Source organism: Cololabis saira, chromosome 20, assembly GCF_033807715.1.
Source record: "Cololabis saira isolate AMF1-May2022 chromosome 20, fColSai1.1, whole genome shotgun sequence".
Lineage (NCBI taxonomy): Eukaryota > Metazoa > Chordata > Actinopteri > Beloniformes > Belonidae > Cololabis > Cololabis saira.
In genome coordinates, this window is record NC_084606.1 from 29,130,108 (window position 1) to 29,152,356 (window position 22,249).

General features: G+C 40.4%; 1 protein-coding gene across 1 annotated transcript in view; it reads left to right on the forward strand.

Annotated features, from left to right (window-relative positions):
• Positions 1-215: 215 nt before the first annotated feature.
• Positions 216-22,249, forward strand: part of adgra3 (adhesion G protein-coupled receptor A3) — a 39,336-nt gene continuing 17,302 nt past the window's right edge. The window contains 3 exon segments of the mRNA XM_061709780.1: positions 216-1,149; positions 10,369-10,440; positions 21,825-21,896. Of these exon segments, the coding sequence (XP_061565764.1) occupies positions 914-1,149; positions 10,369-10,440; positions 21,825-21,896 (380 nt within the window). The 5' untranslated portion in view covers positions 216-913.

Genomic DNA, 22,249 nt, shown 5'->3' on the forward strand with positions numbered 1-22,249 from the left:
TTTCTATTTTAACAAGACATTGCCTTTATATAATTATGAATTTTACCTAAAAACAACCCCCTCCCCTCCCTTTCCATCTCAATGCTGAACTGTGACCTATGCTCAAACAAATTGTATTTAAAAAAAACAAAAATAAATCTGCAACAACTGAGGCTTTTATTGTGAAAAGCGCACCGGATATGGCTGTGAACTCTATTACTACAGAGGGGACTTCTCTGCGGTTTCAGGACGAGTTGGAGGAATCTTCAAACACCCTGGATAACACTTAAACAGATCATAACTTCTGTACATTTTAGGGTTTAAAGCCGCTTCCGTGTGTTTCGACCATTTGAAGTGAAGCTCATAGTTAAAAAGTGGTTGTTTTTTCCGCTTTCGCATGCGTCGGGAAAGTAATTTCCTGTGGGTCTCCGGGGATAACGCACTTATTTGGAGGAGAGTTAATACAACAACTTTAGAAAAAAAGCCTGACGGAATTTCCTGAAGTTTTGGAGTGGATAACCTGGGATGACCATCGCCTGCTTCCCGTGGAAAACAAAACACAGCAGTCAGTCCGACCGGGACGCAAAACAAAGGGAATCTCTACCTGGGCGAGTTTTTTATTTATTTATTTAACAAAGGGCAGTGGGAACATCCCCGCGTGTTGTGATTTTTTTTTTTTTTTTTTTTTTTTGTAGACTGGTAATAAAATGAACGAGTAGGACTTTATAAATGAGTGAGTTTCCAAACAAAGGGCAGCTCGGTCGTGAAGGGAGAGAAAGAAAAAGCGCTGGGAGAAATGGAGGAGGAGGACAACAACTCCCCGGCTGAAGCTCCCATCTGGCTCTGAGGGCAAGTCCTGCAACAAAGCTGCGTGTTTGGGTCTGAAAACAGCCGTCCCTCCGCCCATGCAGCAGTGCTTGTGTGGGGTGTGAACATGAGGGGCTGCTGGCTGCAGCCGGCGCTGGTCCTGCTGGCTCTGCTGGCGAGCGCCTGCCTCGGCAGCGGCGGCGGCGGAGCGCCTTTCCCCTGCAAGTCCTCCGAGGAGCGGCCCCGGAGCCCCAAGAGCCCCAAGAGCCTCTCCTCCTCCCCCGACCAGAAGGTGGTCTGCAGCAGCACGGAGCTGCACCAGGTGTTACCGCCGGAATCCCTGCCCAACAGGACGGTCACGCTGTGAGTACACCAGAGATGATACTGCCATCTTAACCACTGGAACCTGTATGTGAATCATCAGAGATCATGCAATCATCCATCATGTGTCACATAATCCTTCACACTAACATGCATGTCATCTTCCTCAGTCATATGGGTGAATAATAACGTTGGCATAGCTGACTAATAATAGTCAGGAAAACCCCCTTTGTAAGTTAACAGAATATTTTGTTTTTGTTTTTGTCTGCATACATATTAATGGTTAATACCAAGTTGGTAAAAACTTAAAGCATATATATGTATTTTAATATATATATATATATATATATATATATATATATATATATATATATATATATATATATATATATATATATATATACACAAACATTGGCATAGCTGACTAATAATAGCCAGGAAAACCCCTTTTGTAAGTTAACAGAATATTTTTTTTTTGTTTTTGTCTGCATACATATTAATGGTTAATACCAAGTTGGTAAAAACTTAAAGCACATATATGTATTTTAATATATATATATATATATATATATATATATATATATATATATATATATATATATATATATATATATATATATATATATATACACACACATACACAAATAAATATATATATATACACACATACACAAATACATATATATATATATATATATATATATATATATATATATATATATACACAAACATTGCCATAGCTGACTAATAATAGCCAGGAAAACCCCTTTTGTAAGTTAACAGAATATTTTATATTTATATATATAATATATATGTATTTTAATATATAATCAATTTAATATATGTGTGTATGTATGTATGTGTGTATATATATATATATATATATATATATATATGTATACACATACACTTTTTTATATTTACCGGTAATATAAACATATGTGAGGGGGTCGGGGTGAGCGATTGCATCCGCTGCTAGTCTAAAATGAGAGAAACGCACCACGGGCACACAAGCCTTTGAAATCTGTAAGAGAGAAAACAAACAAACAGACACGAGAACAGGCAGAGACACAAACAGCAACCATTTCAGGTCCCTGAGACTGAATCAAGAATAGGCTACTGCGATTAACTGTCCCCCAAAACTGTGGAGTGAGTATGTAGGTGAGTGAGCAGGTGTGTGTGTCTGTGTAACTGTGTGTGTGCGAAGTGAAAACAAGGCTTTACCTGAACTGCAACTACAGTGGAGGAGGGAGGGCACAACCACACCACCAGACCAGAAGCCGACAAGGGAGAGACCCGTTAACAGAATATCTTGATTACTAAACCAGTGATCACACATGACACCGTATCTGCAAGGCATGTATACGAGCTCACAGCCCAGGAATTAAGCCTTGTACTTTTTGTTTTTTTTCCCCTCTTCCAGACTGTAACATAAACTCTGATGGGATTAAAATTAGTTTCAGCCACTGACAGTTCACCAAAGTAAGCCTCCTGCTTATCCTCTTTAAGAATTACATATATCTGTGCCTCAATTATATCAAAGTGCAGTTTTCATTTGGCCAAAGTAATACTGTTAAAGTTGTTCCTGGAAACCGGCGTCTGCACATTCTGCCTTAAAGGGAACCTTATCGCCCATCACGTCCCCTCACAGGACAGAGACCCAGCAGAAGAGATTCATAATTGCAGAGTTTTTTGGAGTTTGAGATTTGGTTCATTAAAGCCTTTTTGACAGAGCAGACCAAGTGGCACAGATATAAAATAACAAAACAGGCAGAAATTCCAGGCTTTTGCATCCACAGCACTTGTGTTTTGTGCCGGTGAACAATGAAATATGAGAATACCAGGATAGGGTGTAGGAATAAGAGTAAGTAAATACTGGACTCCAGGGAGGGAGGGGAAGAGAGAGAGGGGGAGCGAGCGAGAAGAATGACTGGTACGGGAAGAGTAATGAGGCCAAAGCACTTCCTGTTTTTCTGTGCTATTAAGTCATCCCAGGACAGAACAAAACTAAAAGTGGTCCAATTATTCAAAAATGGCCAGCGCTTGAATTTCTGGGAGGTCCAAAAGGACAATATGCTGCACAGTTAATGCAGATGAGGGCGCAGGTCGATGATGAAGAATTGGTTTTTAGGTTAATGTCTAATCTTTTAAACAGTTGCCAAACCATAAAATACCCAAATTGGCTCCATTAATTTAGCTGTGATGGAACTGAACACCTAGCAGCTCATCAGAGTGATCTGACCCTTAAGACCTGCCTAATAAAGCATACTAAATGCTTCTTTTAAAGACTCAATACCACTCTTAAAACAAGATTTTATTCTTTATGTACTTCCATACGGTTATTTGTTAGGCATCTATCATTTTTAAGAAGCTAGTACAAATGTATTTGCTAATCTTGTCTGAGTCACTAAAGAAGTGCAGCTCTTCACCGACACATGAATGTAATTTAAAAGCGCTTTTTTCTTTGTAGACCAGGTGTTTTCAACATCTGCAGCTCTCAAGCGAGCATGAGGTCAGACATCTTATACTTAGACGTAGAATGAGGGTTGCCAGGGATTCCTCATGACTAAGTATTAAACTTAGACACTGTAATGTGGAGGATGGTCTCAGTAGAAGAAAGAGAATTTAATTAGAGAGCACAAAGCAGTGCTGCTCTCACGAATGTCTCCCAGGCTCCGATTTTGTATCTTTGGTCAGTTATTGTCATGAAAATAGAGGAACCCAGTTGTAATTTGTGTCGCCTCTACAGTTTCCTGTTGGTAATTTATGACTTGTAAAATCAACGAGTCCTTGGTGGCTGTGTGGTGGTTTAGTTTTAGTTTTACTCCTCTCACACCACTTCCAGGTGTGGTTGACCTTGGCCTCGGCACAACTGCACAGGACTCTGAGCAAAGATCAGAGTCTCATTTCTTTTTTCTTTTTTTTAAATGCAAATTCCACTACCATAATTCGTATGTGTATGGACATGATATTCATAATTTGTCTTGATTGTGATGTTGGTAAAGTGACAAATGACTTAATTGAACATTAAATTGTGCTACAACTTGAGCATATTATTCAATTTACATTCATTGGGATCCACAAAGCTCTGCTTTCTGTAAAAAGATTTGAATAGTAAAGTGTGTTCACAATTTTGGATCCTTTTTTTTTCTTTTTTTGTCAAACCTACAGATGTCTAATATGACACATGGATGAGCTCACATATTATTCGGGAAGGTTTTTGGTATAGATTTTGCAATGAAACTTAGAAAACAGGGTCTTGGGCTACATGAGCTCTCTGGAGTTGTTTTCCATTTGTAATGTTATTTCTTTTAAGCAACAGAGATCTTGCCAAGATCTTTTGCAAAAGTACAGAATTAATGAGTTGAAAAAAGGTGTGTTTTCTGTTTTTCATTGAAATGAAAGCCCCTTTTACATTGGTGGGTTTGACACGTGACCTAGCGTGGCGCCTGTCCTTTATACACTGGCTGACGCCTGGTGGCGTCTCGAGCTGGCCCTGCGAACAACTCCCCCCCGAGGGTTTACTTTTTGGTACACTGTTTGGCGGCATATTTCCTCCCGCTGATGTAAGGCGTAAAACGCCATCTCCACATCCACAAGTCTTACGTTATGTTATGCCGATAACGCCTCCCGACTCGCCTCAGCTCACCTTCAGGCACGGGTGGCAAATAACACGCCTTGCGTTTTATAGCAACCAACTCGCGTGAAACATGCAGTCATCATCCAGGGATAATAGCAGGATCCATTCTGAAAACGCCTGAAGATACACTTGCATGAAAGGATGGATCTCATACCTGTACCAAACTATTCTGCACAATACAGGAACACTTAAAATCATAAGATAAAATTGAGCTATGGGGTAATACGTAAGAGGTGCACAGATGGTGTTCCACAAAAACTTCCAGCTTCATACTGCGTCCCGTAATTCATTGGGTCACCATTATGGAAGTCGATCTCAGCAGTCATGTGGCTGCTTTATACTGAAGCATGACGACTTTTACAATTTCATACTGTGTACTTATGACACCACATCACACTGAATTGTGTGTACAATACATAAAACTAGGTTTTTATGCATCATTTGAGTGAACTGAAGGGAGCAGTTACATCAGAGTTTCTTTCAGTCACCATCAAACCATTGTACCCAGCAGTCATTGACGTGAATGGCCAAAATCTCTCCAAATTGATTTTCATTCATCGTGTAATGGCGTTCTTTACCTGCTGCTCAGGCGTCGTGGTGCTTGATGTGTTGGTCGCCCAATCAGAAGGTTTCCCCCACAACAGAGACTCAGTGGTGATTAGAGGCCCATTCTGTTCACAACACCGGACCCATTCTTGTGCAGAAGCCTTTTATGTTTTCATGTTTTCACTTAGAAAAAGCTTTATTTTCTTTTAAGTATTTTCTCTTCCGTTGTGGTTGAATCACTGGGATAATTGGTCTGACTTTAAGCCACAACAGTTACTTTTAATTTGTTGTCTGTGCGTGGAAAATCATCATAACGCTTAACTTGAACCATCCATGTTTGAATATGAGCAGTTGCGTAGCTATCTGGCTTTAGAGATTGGGTGTATTACTTTACCTCGACGCTGAGTACTTTAAGTTATTCATTGCCGCTCTGTTCTGAATGCCTCTCTGTAGAGAAGAAAAGTGAGTAACGCATTCCCCGCGTTTGTGCTCTCCAATTGATACCACATACCTAAGCTGTCCAGGAAGAAATGGCAAAATGTGTTTACAGCTGGCCTGTCCACTCATGTCAGCATGAGACGCGGCTAAATGAAAGGGGTTGAATGGAGCCATTACCTCTCAGAACAGATAAAGACTGGAACTGTGAGAGTAGTTTGTATGGCTGCGTGCATGTGTGCTTATTTATCTGTACCTGTTTTATGTTTCAGCGTGCATACCCATGATGTCGGGAATTGACTATATTTAAGCTTTCTTGACTTACTCAGCTCGTATTTCCTTACAGAGCTTTGTTTACTGTGATCCTTTCACAGGAGCACCTGGGTCGAACAGTGCAAATAAGCACACCTGGTTTTGCTCTCTGCAGACAAGCGCACGATTAATGTCGGAGAGAAAACAGGCATTTCCTTCCTCGCTGCAGAAAAGGCGCATAAAGGGTCGATGACACATCGGAGTGCAGTAAACTGGTTACACAACATTGCAAACTTGGAGTTGGGGTTGGACGCTCATCTGGTTTCTTAGACATTCGCTTTCCTAAAGGCATGCCTATGGAATCATTTCCTCTTGGCTTTCACTACCCATAAATCTCAAGTTGATTGTAAACGCAGTCGCGTCATTGCAGAGTGATGTGACCTTACGTCACTTATTGGATTTATTTTTCTGTGTCATGATCTGGCCTTCTAATTGCTTGTTAACAAGGACACGGATGCCTGCTGTCATGAATGTTTTAAGTGGATTTGGTTCTTGTATTTTCCAAACAAGGTTTGCTCTGAGGCGGGAAGCTCCTGTGTAGTTTTTAACATATTTTGCAGTGCTTGTATTTGAAAACCAAAATTCTCTCAGGGATTACCGCTGTGTGCTTTTATTTTTAACAATTCTGCAGGCTTTGCATACGAAAGCCAAATTCCCAAAGGCAGGGCATAGACAGCTGCGTTAACAGTCAGTTTGTAGCCTTTTCATTTCATAAATCAGTTTGTGCTTTGACTTTGGCAGCTTGGCCCAGGTATCAGTTCAAACCCAAACAACTAATTTTGTCTGGTGTGCAGACAAGGAAAAATGCCCCAACTCGTATGGATTCCTTTCACTGAATCGATAAATCCTCTGTCATGCTTCTTGTGAGCTCATTTTTACGATATTTACATAAGAGACAATAAAACTCTGACCGCTTTTGGATGCGGTGCTGCATAACTGAAAGACTTACTTTGGCAGGTTGCGGCACCTCTGCAACTGCATGAGTTCCTTTTCCTACCTGAGCAGAGGCCTGTTTTCCATCTGCTGTTTTTAGTGAGTTTTCATTACCACTAGAATTGCGCAAAACCTAAATATCACAAAGAAAAACCAGTCGTGTAAACGCCTAGAATTTGAAAAAAAAAAAAGAGTATAATGTCGTAAAAACCTTACAGATGCGTCGATAGTCCACTTTGGTGCAAAAGTGTAACTGAAACACCTTTTTTTGGCGTTTGCATTTTCTGCGGTGTCACTGGGTGTGAGGTAGTTGGTAATATTACTATTTGAATGATCACCTGCTCCCTCAGTCTTATGTTTTTACTGCTTCTGCAACAGCGGTGGCTGGAGTCGCAATATTTGATCCAAATCTAATCTTCTTCGAAGTCCAGATCATTGAGAACAAACTTGAATTGCCTTGTTGCTGAAATGTGCTGCACAAATAAATTGGCCTTGCCTCTGCAAACCTTCATCGTCTCATAGGATGAGATTTTGCAAGAAATTCACTCATTGACAAAACAGTTTAATAAAACCCACCCCACTTTGTCACATTTTCAGAAATGTTGCTTTTGTTTTGCAAAAAAGTGTCATGGAAATCCTTCTGAGGATCTAACATTGTTTCTATGATGATTTTGTTGTTGTTGTTTTTTGTCTTTAGATAATGTATTTACCTTGTGCTGCCAAAGATGTAGCTTCTGCGTAGAAACAGAAGTTAGGATTACCTTAAGCTGAGTCATATTTACTCGCTTTTAAGTCAGAGTGAAATCCAGTCTAATGCTTTTTATATTACTTTGTGACTAAGAGTGGAAATTCCGGTTTTCATCAGTATATGTAATTGAGATTTGTCTTCGGTATCAATAGACAGGATGTGACATTTGGTAGGATCCCCCTGCAGCTTTTTCCTGGCTTCAGCTCAAGCGGGTTTTATCTTTTGTATGCATCAATATCAGGAAGACTACCCCCTTGTAACCTATGAGGTCTAGCTTGGGGAGAAAAAAAAATTCCATAGATTTATTTGGAGACGTCAGGCTGATGTCCGGAGTGGAGCAGCAGGGAAGCAGACGGTCCGGCTGCAGACGTCCTGAGGGCAGTAGGGGACGGCCTGACCCGCTGACGACTGACCCGCTGATGACTATTACTTTTATAGTCAGCAGGTTTGGCGCTTTCACACCGATGTAAGAGAGCAAGGACTTTACTCTTGGACCAAAGGCATTTCTAACATGGAAAGGTCACACTCCTGTCATGAGGAAGGAGGAGGGACGGGGTTAGAGAAGGCGGGAAAACATGCACTGAAAGGGTGGTGTGTGTGTGTGCGTGTGTGTGTGTGTGTGTGTGTGTGTGGGTGGGTGGGGTAAGCCGAGGGAAAGGCTCATGACTCTCAGGAGAACTCTCTTTCACAGATTTATTTTGACGACCCACAGTCACAAGGCCTGAAATATGCACTTCTGCAGCCAAACTCAAATGGTTCCAAGATGTCTTATTTTAAATTCATAATCTACTTTCTAAACCCAATTCTTAAACTTTCAGTGAAGATGAAAGCCATTTTTATAGACTCGAATAACTTTATGTCAGAGATATTGAGGGACTTCTTTTCCAATACAGTCTTTTTTTTTATTACTATATTACAAATGGCATCAAGAGAGCCTCGGTCTTCCTGTCAGCTTATTACATCACGTAGCCGTTTATCTGCCTTGATTTTATTACTGTAAATATTGCCACATACAGTATATGTACACGTAAATGCCAATATACTCTAAATGCATTCATTTTTGTCTAGAGCATTCAAAAGTAATCTTATAAATGTGAAACTTTTATGACCACAATCCTCTCCAGTCGTGGGAGCCCTAGTGTCTCTGCGTATATCATCAGATCATGTGCATACATGCAGCGTGTCTTTGCCATTCCAGTAGTCAGAGCGCTGGAAAACATAGAAAAGGCTCTTTCTTAAAGGCAGTCAGCCAAACACCAGTTCTTGAGCAAGCCTCCTCCATCCAGCCCTGCTTTAAAACAACCCCAGATCACTCGGTAATGACTCCAATCTGGCCATAAGTTGTGGGTGCCACTAATATGTATGACACCCACCACATCCCCCTCCCCGCTGGCCAGAAACATGTGCTGACCACAAGTCCCTGCTCGGAGTTAACAATGGAGTTGGTTTGGGATCTCTTCAGGGGGGAACGTTTGGAAGAAAGACTTTTCGGAATAGGGATCCAGAACATGCAGATGACTTCTGAAGTTGGGCATGTTGTCTATTAGCGTTGCTGGTAACCAACTTGCAAATTGGTTCATAAAATGCAGTTTATTACCCAGGGAGGAAGTTATCCAGAATTCACACTGATAGTTAGAGGTTTTTCTCAAGCTTTGAAATCACACAAGATGACATTTCAATAGGAATTTGAGTTTTTCCTTGAAGTGAGTGTGTATTGTTACAAAACCAGTAATTATCATTGTTTTTCTCTTAAGCCCATTTGTTTCTGGGAGAATGCATTTAATTCTGCATGAATTATAACTGTGGGAGATATTTTTCATTAGTTTATAACCAATACTTGATGCATGTTTATTCTAAAGTACTTTGGGTAATACAGGCGTTCAGCTTGCAGGGTTTAGTGTGGAAGCCTGCTGACATGCAGGGATCTGCTCAACTTCAACCTTCCTGTGTCCGTTGGTCTGACCATGGGAAGTTGGGTCGAGTTCAGCTTCAGTCCGACGTGCATCTTTAAAGCTACAATTTCAGTCAGACTAATTTGGTAATTTGCCTGCTTTATGGAGATGTAGTTTCCATTTAGTCATCGCTTTGATTTGCAGTCCTCCAGCGAACGCGGCATCTTCTTCGATGTCAGGCCCCTTTTGGCCGACGTTCCACCAGCTACTTCATCGCTGCAGATCAGATTTATGACTTATACACCCGAGAGCTCATTTTTAATCTCTTCTTTGTGACCTCTTGTAAGCTCAGACGCTACCACTGTGACATGAAAGAGAATGTTGACGTCCTAGTAGTTCACGTTCCTTCGAATCTGGAAGCTGAGAGTGGAGAGAAAACAAAGGAGGGAGACTTAATGGTTTTAGCTAATAGCTGTCCGCTGTCTTTCCACTAATTTAAGGAAGAAAAAAAAAGACACTGGATCCTTTTATCCGACATTCATATTTGATGAACAAATATTCCTCTCAGATGTTTAGAGTGCTTCATCTTGTTTTCTGCCAAGAGGGAAATTGGACTTGATGTATGATAAGTTAACAGAAACACTTATGCTGTCATACACATCCTGCACAACACTTTTTAATGTTTTTTTTTTCCTTCCCCCACTTCAGATGCGTTTTCTATTGTTTTGTATTTATATATATTTTTCTATTTACAGGATTTTAAACAACAACAAGATTCAGGAGATCAGAAAGGGATCATTCTTTGGATTATCTGTTCTGGAAAAACTGTAAGTACGACTTCTTCGAGCGGTGATTGTATGGATCCATGCAGTTAGCACTCCTGACAGATTTATAAGTGCAACGCGCATCTGGAAAAGATGCAGAGCAGGTGTCTAAGTAGCACAAATCCACCAAATAACACAATTCTCCCCACACATCCGCCTTGCTCTCGCTGTCAAACCCCTTCAGTATTTCATATTATATCCACCAGTGCATTAGAGGAGCCATTCATCACTCCACAAGCGTAGCTTTGACTTGCGGAGCGGGAGGTTTGTAAAACACACACTGGCGTGTTGCCAGTGGATCATCCAGGTCACAGAAAATGAGTAGGCCCCCACACAGCACTTGGCCTCAGTCAAAAATATCAGTCTGTGGTGGAAGACCGGCGTTGGTACTAGAAAGGGCTAATTATAGGAGCAGCGCTGAGGTTTGGTAGTTGTCTGCCTGGTGGCACACTCTTGACGTACAGCTGCTGGGTTATTCCTGGGGTGGGGCCGTCTTTCTGCACTAGCAGAGACATAAAAGCAGAAGTGTGGCTTGTTTAGGATACAGGGAAGATAGCAGCTCTTTCATGATTCCTTAAAGAATGGAGGTCAGTCATGCCCATGTGACTCTCGTGTTCGAGGCTGGAATGTTATCACCCATGTTTCCTTCCCAGAGAATTAAAAAAACAGCGGCAGCTGCGGGCCTGCACACATGGACCACCAGTGATTTATCACTCGAAAATGGCCTCATGCAGATAAAGTAACCAGGCCATTAATGGCCTCGCTATTGGACGCAGCTACAATAACACATGACTGAAGTTATATGGAATTCATAGTGCGTTTCTCCTGCCAATTTCTTTTTCTCATGATGCTTAAAAAGGCCAACAATTTAGTAGTTGTAAAAGCAGAAGTCACACTTTTCTTTTAAGCCATGTGGTGTTTTGTTTAGAAAGAGTATTTAGATTGAATTAAGTGCTCAATTGTCAGATGTTATTGAAAGCAACTGATTTGAAGGGAGACTTTTTTTTTTCTGGACCAGGAATATTTCTTGCTCGTCTCATTTTGCAGTCTCGTTGAGCCCCATAGAAATAATATACCCAGCTTCTGGGATTGTTTACAGATTGTCAGGATATTCTCTGTGGGCTCTTTTAACTGGGTCATTTGTTAGTTTTTTAGAGCGCATGCCTTGAAGATAAAAAGCAGGATGTGTGCTGAAACTGTAAAAAAAAGAGACATCTTTGATCTTTCTTCGCCGAGAAAGGCCTCGGAGGCTTTAAGTGTTATGTTTGTGAATGGCCAGCCACTTTGGTTGTAAACCGTGCTCTGCCTGTCGTTGCATGAATCCACAAGCAAAGTCTACCTCCAATAAGCTGCTCCCATTGTTCCTCACAGACCCCACCCCGCCATGGTCCACCCCTCGACCAGTGAGGCGAGATTGCTCCATGGCTTTTGTGATTGTAATGAGGCCAAGCCAAGGCCAGAGGTGTCAGCAGTATGATTCCCACACGCATACTGTGAATGCCGAAGCCCCTCCCTTTTCCAAAATGGCCCTCCCATTTAAAAATCCCACATCCAAACTCTCAATGAGGGGGAGAAGAATGGTTCATGGGACTGTTGGAGAGCGCTGAGGCTTTCCATCTTGCCACCCACCCCTCCTTCCTCCTGTATCCACAAAAGGAGTTCTCCCTCATTTGGGCTTCCTAAATGGAGTGGCGATGACTGAGACAGCGACTGGCTGTTAGCGCCAGAGAAGGGTGGAGAATTGATTACGCCTATCCCGGCATTCTGCGTGAAATTGAAAAGTAACTGTGGAGACTGCTGTGTTTCGTTGAGGCCAAAGGTGTCCCTTCTTGTGTATAAGCCACTCAGAATCTCCATTATCACTCGTCTTATAGAAATGGGAGGCAGGCCTGGCGGCCGTCACATGCTGGTTCCTGTCTAAATCCACTGCTGTAGAGGAATGCTTAGCGTGGCAAATGGGGAAGGCAAAACACAGCAATCGTATGTGTCCTGTCCTGGAGGACTGATTGTTTTGTGCAATATATTCAGCGTATATGCATTCATGTAGAATTAGATTTTGATGGATGTTAGGGCTGTTCGATTAATCGATTTTAAATCGTAATCGCGATTATGTAATTAAAACGATGTTAAAACGTGAAACTCGTAAAATCGATTTTTCACTTTTTTTTTTTTTTTTTTTTTACCTTGTCTGCACACATATTAATGATTGATGGAAATACCTCTCAATACCTAGAAAATGTCTGTTTTATTCAATTGGAAATATAACTTACTGTACGTTTGCAAGTGCTGATTTGCTGATTTTTTTTTTCAGAGATAAAACTTTATATTTTATTATATTTTTTAAAACTTTTTTTCAACTTATTTTACAGAGTTTTGCACTTTATTCATTCATTTTTGGTTTAATAAGAGCAAAGTTTGCACTTAAAGCCCAATGGGCCAAATGTTCAATAAAAAAACTGCATATTTGAAATAATTTCTTTGCCTTTTGTCAATTCACAAAATAATCGTAATCGTAATTGAAAATCGGATTTTGAGAGAAAAAAATCGAGATTTTATTTTTGGGCAAAATCGAACAGCCCTAATGGATGTTGCATTTCAGCCTCTACTTCATGCATTTTTGGAGAAAAGAAACCTCACTGAAGTAGTTGAGAACGGTTTTGTTTGGATTTAATCTATATGCAGATATTGATACTGATGCTGCATAATTGTTCTTATTGACACCATTTCCTGTAATTTAAAGCAATCGAACAAGAAATGTCCCGTTACTTGGAGCTGAACATGATATTATATGTGTTGAATTGTGCTATATAAATAAATTTGCCTTGCCTATATAGGAAGTAGCTTGTCTGATGAAAGCTTGAGACACCTCACTCACAGGTTTAACTTGTGTTAAAGTCATGCTCACCAGTGGGGAAAAAGCTTTTCTCTAGCCAGTTTAGACAAAAGGTCCAAGTCGGGACACGTGTCATGAGGAGAAGCCGAACATTTTGTTGTAGTCTTCAGAGAAAGTGGCCAGTGGTCAACAGGACAGTACGGATGAAGCGGTCCTGAAGGAAAGAGTGACGTCTGTTGCATTCAGGTTTTTGGATATGATAAGTGAGATGTACGGCACAAAAGGGCTCTGTGTAAAAACGCGCTGGGATCCAGTTGTCGTGAGAAGAGGCAACACCACAAACCATCACCAACATTTAAAGGAGCACCACAGGCCACTGCAATGAAAGTAACAAGTCATTTCTGCAACGTCAGTCAGTCTGAGTTGCTTGTGATGGCAGCACAAACAACCATTACTATTACCCTTTTCTTGGCTGAAGATATGCCGTCTATCAACACCGTGACGAGGGTTCACTCTGAGGCAAAGCCGCCTCGTAGCCACGCCGGATTGAGCTCTAAAGTGTGGATTGTTTGTCTAGGTGAGGGGGCTGTTTCTGACTCAACCGTGGTCTCTGGTTTCTGGTTGGAGGAGGTGTGCAGGCAAGGCAGGGTGTGTACAGGATGTATCAGTGACACACACATGATCGCCAGGAGGAACTCTGGCGATCATTGAACGTTATAGTGGGGGAATCCAGAAATTCATAGATTTGAGAGGGCTGTTAACTGACCAGGAAAAACAATCAGTAGTGTTTGTTTTTAATGTTTCCTGTGCTGCTCCTCCTTGTACTGATTGTCTGAGATTACAAAAACAAACAAGCACTCGATGTAGCAACGTGATAACTTATGTAGAAGTGGCAATCATACTGAAGCTTAACTGATACTGCAGTAATATGAGCGCTGTGCAGCGGCTGGATCTGGGGGGAGGCTGTCCCGTGCCTCGGTACAGCATGGTACAACCTGACTAGTGTGAGTGTTCACAGGGCGTAGGTTTGGAAATCTTATCAGCCCTCTTGACTAAAGAGAGGCCATTCCCTCTAGCATGGATTTGTGAAAATACCCTTCAGAGGTCTATAAAGAAGCTATGAAAACAAGTTGAATTGGAGGTGGAAAATGAGTTCAGTGTCACAGCACTTGATTTGTTGTTAGTAGGAGGACTGACCCACATCACGCTTCCTCATCTCTCACTGATGATGACTTTCAGCTGAAGAGTCCCTGCCTACAAATACCATACATTCCTGTTTAACACACCCCGTCATTGTGGTGATACTTTCTAACATTGATGATGTTAGAAATCTTATCTAATACCGACTGGATATTGAATTTGGGTTTCATCATTTCAAATTTAGTTCTAATATGAGAAATATTGCAACATTATAACAAGATTGAAACGTTTAAACCCGTTTTGTCCATATAAACCCACAGTATATGTGAGTTGCTGCTACTTGAGAACCTGACATTATGTTCAGTTTGTGTAATACAACTCCTAAAGAGCCCTTTCCTCAACATGAAATGACACATTACATTACAGATGTAGTCCTCCTCTAAAAAATGGATCGAATGCACTATAAATATGATAAAGTTATCAGTTGTTGTCGAGATAACCGTCAACCTTTACTCACATGGAGGCATAACAATTATACTCAGCAGTTTGTTAACAGTTGGCTGCAGAACACGGTGAGCAATGTAACTGGTGGAAGGATACATATAACACTGGTGTTACCTTATAAGCTGACAGGAGTGTTGCTTCAGTGTGGAAGCATGTTTACTGCAGCAGAGCTTGACAGCCCGGAGGAGGCTGAACTGCAGCGATAACCGCTTTTCCAAGTTGGTTGTATTTGGGAGGATTTTGTTGGGTGATTCTCTTTAATGTAACTCATTTTTGTACATTTCACTGGATTTAAATGATTTTGAGGGAATGATGTTATACTTCATAGAGTTTGGCCATTAGTTACCACACTTGAAAGCACTTGACTGATGCCAGGAGCTTCATCATTAATGGGTAGTTATAGAGGCTTTGGTTTGAATAAATAATAATAATAGCTTCCACCTTTACTTGTCATGAAACATAAAAGTACTTAAGGACCAAGCAGTATATAAATAGGGGTGGGTATTGGGAAGGACCTCACGATACGATACGCATCACGATACTTGAGCCACGATACGATACACATTGCGATATCCCGATTATGCGATATCCCGATTATTATATTCTACATAGTTCACCGAAAAATTTAATAAATGCATTACACATCTTAAAATCCAAGTTGTATATATGTACATCAGATGATAGTGATGGATCTTAAAATCCGAGTTGCACGTTCTTCAGATTATAGTGACAATTCATGGGACAAACTGAGTCAAAACAATGTTTTATTATAACTATACAAGCTAAAGTTACAACATATTTGTATATGTTTTTCATATTATTTACATCATATGAAATTAACATTAAATTTAGTATGAGGTTGCTTTAATTATGTGGCAAATGATAATAAACACAAGAAAGATGGGTACTAAAACCAAGGACAGGCACAGTGATCAGTCAGTATAGATATAAATCCATAAATAAATAAACCTCTGTCCATTATTTTTCATTTTTTAAGGACAGGCAATTGTGTTATATAAAAAAATAAATTATAAAATGAAATAAAACGTGAAATAAAACCTGAGCTCAGTGCAGGGCCCTCCCAGGGTTGGTAGAGAGTGGCAATGCCCAGGACTGTCACTTAGGTAGGAGCACTGGGTGATATAATGGGAAAAAGATCGGGGATAAAAAAAAAAAAAAAAAAAAAAATCGATATTCAAATTTTGAATATTGATATTGAATCGGCTGGAAAAGTATCGCGATATATTGCCATATCGATATTTTTGCCCACCCCTATATATAAAGCAATACCAGTTAAGCACTGTTTAACAATAGCTATCTCTAATGATCATTGTCATTAATATTCGACCATGTGACTTCAACAGTCGTCGTGCAAATGAAAAATGTACGCAAGGGAATATTAAATGCACTCTTGCCGAGCTGAGAAAACTTAGCGAAGCCCTTTTCAAACACATTCTTCTCTCCATTAATCTGACCTCATCTGAAGGTGTCCCCAGCAAGTCTGAGGCAGGGCTTTGCTCAAGTCAAGACAATAATCCCTCTGAAACATGCTTATTGTCACGTGTTGAAAGAGAAGTTTGAAGTACATTCAGTCGTTTTCTGAATGAGGCACATGCCTGGCCTTTCAGACGTGCAGCGTCTGAGCCACTCGCTCAGGACAAACTCTGCTGAACATCACAGTTTTGGGCTTTGTGATGGGAATACTATAATTTGCATGTCCACAAAGTTGTCTGTGTGCACTTTTGAAGAGGAGTATAATCAGCCTCTGACGCACACACCTAGCTGACAGTGAAGAGGCAACAGTAAGGACAGCTGAGGCGATTTATAAAAGGTTTTTCTGCAATATAATACAATCAAAAACCCCTTTTATTAAGAAACCTTTGTAAGACCACCTGTTCACACAAACATGCATAAAGAAAAGCCATATTTTGAACTCCACCCACCATCCATTGATGGCTGGTTTTATAAAATCACGGTTCACTTGTTTGGTTAATACATCACATCTCACTTTACTATAGGGTCCAGCTTTTGTTTTGAAATTTCCACGTTACGCTTATTTTGTTAGTTAAATCCCAGCAGAAAGTATTCAGACTGCTGGCAAAGAAATTGAATTAGCAACAACAACAGTTGTATGCTCCCATTTGACTTTAGTAAGCCTGTGTTTTGGTCTGGTAATGGTTTTGAAACATGATTGTAAATGGTAACACATTTTGTATCACCAAAACAACAAACAGAACATTGTGCTGTTCAAACAAAGCAACATGCAATATATTGGTCAGTATTGAAACCAGACCCCAAAATGCAACCTTATTGCCAAATCTAGTCGAACGGCCTGGTTACCATAACATGTTTTCAATTTTTGGCCAGAACAACACATTTGACCTTTTAAAACTGCTGCAGTTGCAAAACCATCTCTCTGTTTGGGCCCAGTTCAAGAATAGTTCTGGAAAATAACAAGGCATACTCTGCCAGCTGTTTCAGTGCAAGTATGTCAGGAAAACCTGGTCTGTGTGAGTATAAAAGGTTCCAGGTCATGTGTGGTCTGCTCTCTGAAATCTGTGGTGCAGATTGATGAGTCTTTAGACTCTCCATCTGCAAGTGTGTCAGAGTTGCAGTTTTCTTATTGGTCATTAGAAGCTGTGATTCAGGCACTGGAATGCAACTTATTATAAGCATCTTATAAGCATTATAAGTCATAAGCATCCTGACGATATTATCCAGTAACGGTTTCCTTCTCATTTTTGAAGCCTAATGAACCTGACGCTGAAATTTAAACACGAACATTGTTCTTTTTTTTTGTGTGTGTTGTAGGGCTGGGCGATATGGACCAAAAGTCATATCTCGATATTTTCTAGCTGAATGGCGATACTCGATATATATCTCGATATTTTTTCTGTGCCTTAATTGGGGTTTCCCCCAAAGCATTATAGCATAGCATCTCTGTTAGCTTCATTTTTTTCTGAGGCAAACCCTTAAAAAAACCGTCAGTTTTAAGTCAAAGCCTCGTGCCAAATGTCACACAGGTACCTTTATTAACAGAGGTCTGCACAATATCAAAATGTATAAAACAAATGAAATAAAAATAAACTGCCAGCATATATAGAATAAAAATGCTTCTTGAATAAAATAAAACAAATATCCCTTTCCTGCATAACAATTAAATTAAAATACACTGTGCAATTAATACAATGTAGACAGTAACAGGCAGACTTTTCCACTGAGGTTGACAGTTGTGCAAATAACAAAACATTTGTGCAAATCTCAAATAAAACATTCAAGTCAATTTGTCACAAAATAAGCTATATCAAAATCGTAAAAAAAAAAAAAAAAAAAAAAATCATAACCATATCGCGTTTGAAAATATATCGATATATATTAAAATCTCGCTATATCGCCCAGCCCTAGTGTGTCGTAAAAATTTGACCTTTTTGTCTCAGAAAAATTACCTCTTTTTGCACTCGGCCACAGGAGAGGTTAGCAGATTGAATTTGTGTCCTACAACTATAACCACTTCAACTCTAAGCAGTTTACTTGCTTGGGTAATTGCTGGACTTAACAGGTCTCCAGAGCATATGCACTACTCTTCACATCTGGCTCTCCCTAGAAATGAGAATTAATATTTGGGCTTACTTTGTTCTGGCTTCTCATTTGTCTTTCAACACTACCTCACAGTGATACCAGCTCTGCTTGCTCACATCAAAACTTTGAACAAGTAAAAGGGCTGGGACTCATCTGTTGCCACAAACCCACTTTTAGATGACAGTTCCTCAACTTCAAAGGCGCAGAATTACCCCGAGGTCCTTTTGTGCGGGTTCAGGTGGCGAGCAGAGAGCCTCGTGAACCTCCAGTGTAATGAGTGACTCGGCACTGCCAGCGCAGGTGAGCACCGCAGGAATTCTGTGACCACAATCCTTTGAACCTCTCACAAGGGAGGGGAGGAGGGGTTGTGAGAGCAAAATACCCCTTTGAGGGTCAAGTTGTGGCAGCAGTTATGTGGTGGTGGTGGAGTTTGAAGGAGGTCTGGCCGGCTGTTGTTGGGAGGAAAAAGTGCAAGACACACTTTCCTGAAACGTATTATTATGGGTATGTCCTGAATAGTGTAACTAGCACGTTCAAAGATTGGTCTGCACAATACCGAACCCACACTTGCTGATATTTCGCAAGCCAGACATTCTATTTGCAATGAAATGTCAGTTAAATCACCAGAGTGGAGTTGAGTAAAGCCAAATTCATTATCCTTCACCGTCATTGGATCATCGCATGAGACAGATGAGATGATGTGATGCTTTGATGAACAGCTGTTTGGGTTGTAGTGGGTACACAATGGACAACTGATCAGTTACAGGGGGTCACACACTACAAGATTATTCACCAGACTCTGTAACCCCACCCCAGTTCTGCCTGTCTGGTCTTTATGAAGCAGTTACAGCTGTCATGTCGACATTAAACAGATACGTCTCTCTCCTGTCATTAAGGTTGCAATATTATAAAAATATTTTTATTTTTAAAAGAACTGGCAGCTCCTCTTCACGCCGTATCTACAACGTGCAATTTGTTTGTTGTATTCTTTTTCTTCCACCTTTTTTATTTATTTATGTTTTTGTTTTGATATTTTTATTAGGGGGTAAGGCACAGTTGAACAGGAAAAAACAAAAAAAAAAGATATACGGTCTACCTCCTTTCTTTTTTTTTTTTTGGATTAAGAACAGAACAAAAAATCCACACAAAACAATGACAAATACACGAAAATTATTATATTCTTATATATAAGTAATATTTAAGTATTTAAGCTAAACAGTATGAATTAAAAAATAGATGAATAAAAAGGGGGAGAAAAAAAAAGAAAAGAAAAAAAAACTAAAGCAAAAAAACCCCCAAAAACAAAAGAAAAGTAAATAAAAAGTTTATTTATTTATGTTTGAGAGTTTTTCCTCCTCACGTGTGCGCTCTCTTTGATTCCAACTTCATGTGGCCTCTCTCAGAGATTTATCCTAGATATCCAGCACAGTATGCTGAGGAATGCTGAGAGCTGAGCTGAGGAAAATGATCAAAAATGATAAAAGTCAATATAAGGACAAGATTGAGTCTTGTTATGGAGGATCTAACACCAAGGACATGTGGAAGGGCTCAGAGCCAACACGAATTATAAGGGTAAAACGTAAGCGTTGGGGAAGTGTCTGCCTCTGTGGGCGAGGAGCTGAACTTGTTCTATGCACGTTTTTGAGAGACAACACCAAGCCAGTAATGCCTCTGGACCAGGATGACCGTCTCTTCCAGCCGACCCAGACAGATTTGTGCAACACCCTAAAAAAAGGTGAATGCTCAGAAAGTTCCCGGTCCGGACAATATTCTTGGTAAAACTCTCAAATCATGTGCCAATGTGTTGGCAAACGTCGTCACAGATATTTTCAGTCTGTAGTTCCTGCATATCTGAGGAAAACAAAAAGAAACAGAGTGTGAGGTGTTTAAATTACTATCGCCCCATTGCACTCGCCTCCACCATTATGAAGTGCTTTGAAAGGCTCGACAAAGCTCACATCACATCATCTCTGGCAGCTACACATGACCTGCTCCAGATGATGCTGTGGCATTCGCACTCCACACTGGCCTCTCAACTGGACCAGAGGGACAGAGCGAATGCTGTTTGAAAGCTTTTTACTGCGTTTGACTGTCCACACTTGTTACTAAGCTCAAGGACTGGAACATCCATCCATCACTGCAGATGGATCTGAACTTCTTCTCAAACAGGCTGTGCAAATTGGTAGTATTCAATTCAATTTTATTTGTATAGACCCAGTACATGACTCCTGAGCAATTAGTATCACTTCCTCCACACTGACTCTAAACACGGGGCCCCCCAGGGCTGTGTCCCCAGCCCCCTCCTTTTCTCTCTGCACACTTATGACTGTACCTCCATGCACAGCTCCGTCATCACCATCAAGTTTGCAGACGACACCACCATCATCAGCTTCATCACCGACAACAATGCAGCACTCACTTCATGGAACAAAGCCAACAAGCTTGTGCTCAGCGTGGGCAAGACCAAAGAACTGACCGTCAAGGCCACAGAGATGAGGACGGGCTGCCCTTCACATAAAGAGAGTCAACTACTTTAGGTTCCTGGGGATAAATATCAGTGAGGATCTCAGCTGGTCAAACCATACTGACGTTATCAGGTCCGGGAGAAAACGTCTCTTCTTCCTGCAGTGACTTAGAAGGTTTGGCATGGACACCAGGTTACCCGTTAACTCTTATAGATGCACTATCAAGGGTATCCTGGCTGGGAACATCACGGCCTGGTATGGGAACTGTACCGTCCTCGAACGCAGCACTGCAGAAGGTGGTAAAATCAGTTCAACCCAGTACCAGGCCAGAGTTGCCAACCAGCCAGGACATTTACAAGCAGTGCTGCAGGATTTTTTATTTATTTAATTATTATTATTATTATTATTATTATTATTATTATTATTATTATTATTATTATTATTATCATTATCATTATTATCATTATTATGATTATATTTTTGTGCACATCCAAAATTTGTGTGATGCAGTTAGTCAAAAAGTGAGTTAAAAAAAGTCACTGCAAATGGTCAACATGAGTTCCTGATTTGACAGAATTTATGTAAAGATGTGTATTTGACAGGTATTGCAGGCAGGAATTGATATTTAGTCCAGAAAAATAAGAAAAAAGTCTAACTTATGTATTGTTGTTCATTTAATGCTGCATTTAGTTTTAATGTGTAATAAGAGTAAGGTTGTTTTTTCCCCCTGATGATAATAAAATCTTTTTTTCTTCTAAGTGGTGTGTGGACATTCTTTTTCACACTACTGTCGCAAATATTTTGCAGTCATGGTGGTCATTTGAAGTATCCCTAACCTAAAATCTTTTTTTTCCCCTTCCCTCCAGGGACCTGCGGAGTAACATGATCAGTCGTATTGATCCCGGGGCATTTCTGGGCTTGCCAGCACTGAAAAGATTGTGAGTACCTTTTTCTATTTATCCATATGATAAAGTTGTAATGCACCTTTTTCCAGTTTATTCCGTTAGACAGTTTAAAATGCTCTATTGAAGTGCTCTTCCGGTGTTAGAAACTTACGGAACTCATGTTCTTTCAAGAATAAGTATATCAGATAATCAAGTCAGGAATTGGAGGTAGTCAGAACCAGCGACGGTGTTTCCACTGTTCCACTGTTATCAAGTCCAGGGAGCTTTCTAAGTATCACAAAAAAAGTATATCTTTTTTTTCCGTCCTCTGCTTTGGTACTAATTTACTCGTATTACTGCCTCAAACCACCAGAACCAAGGCTAAAAACTTGTTCTGGAAAACAGGA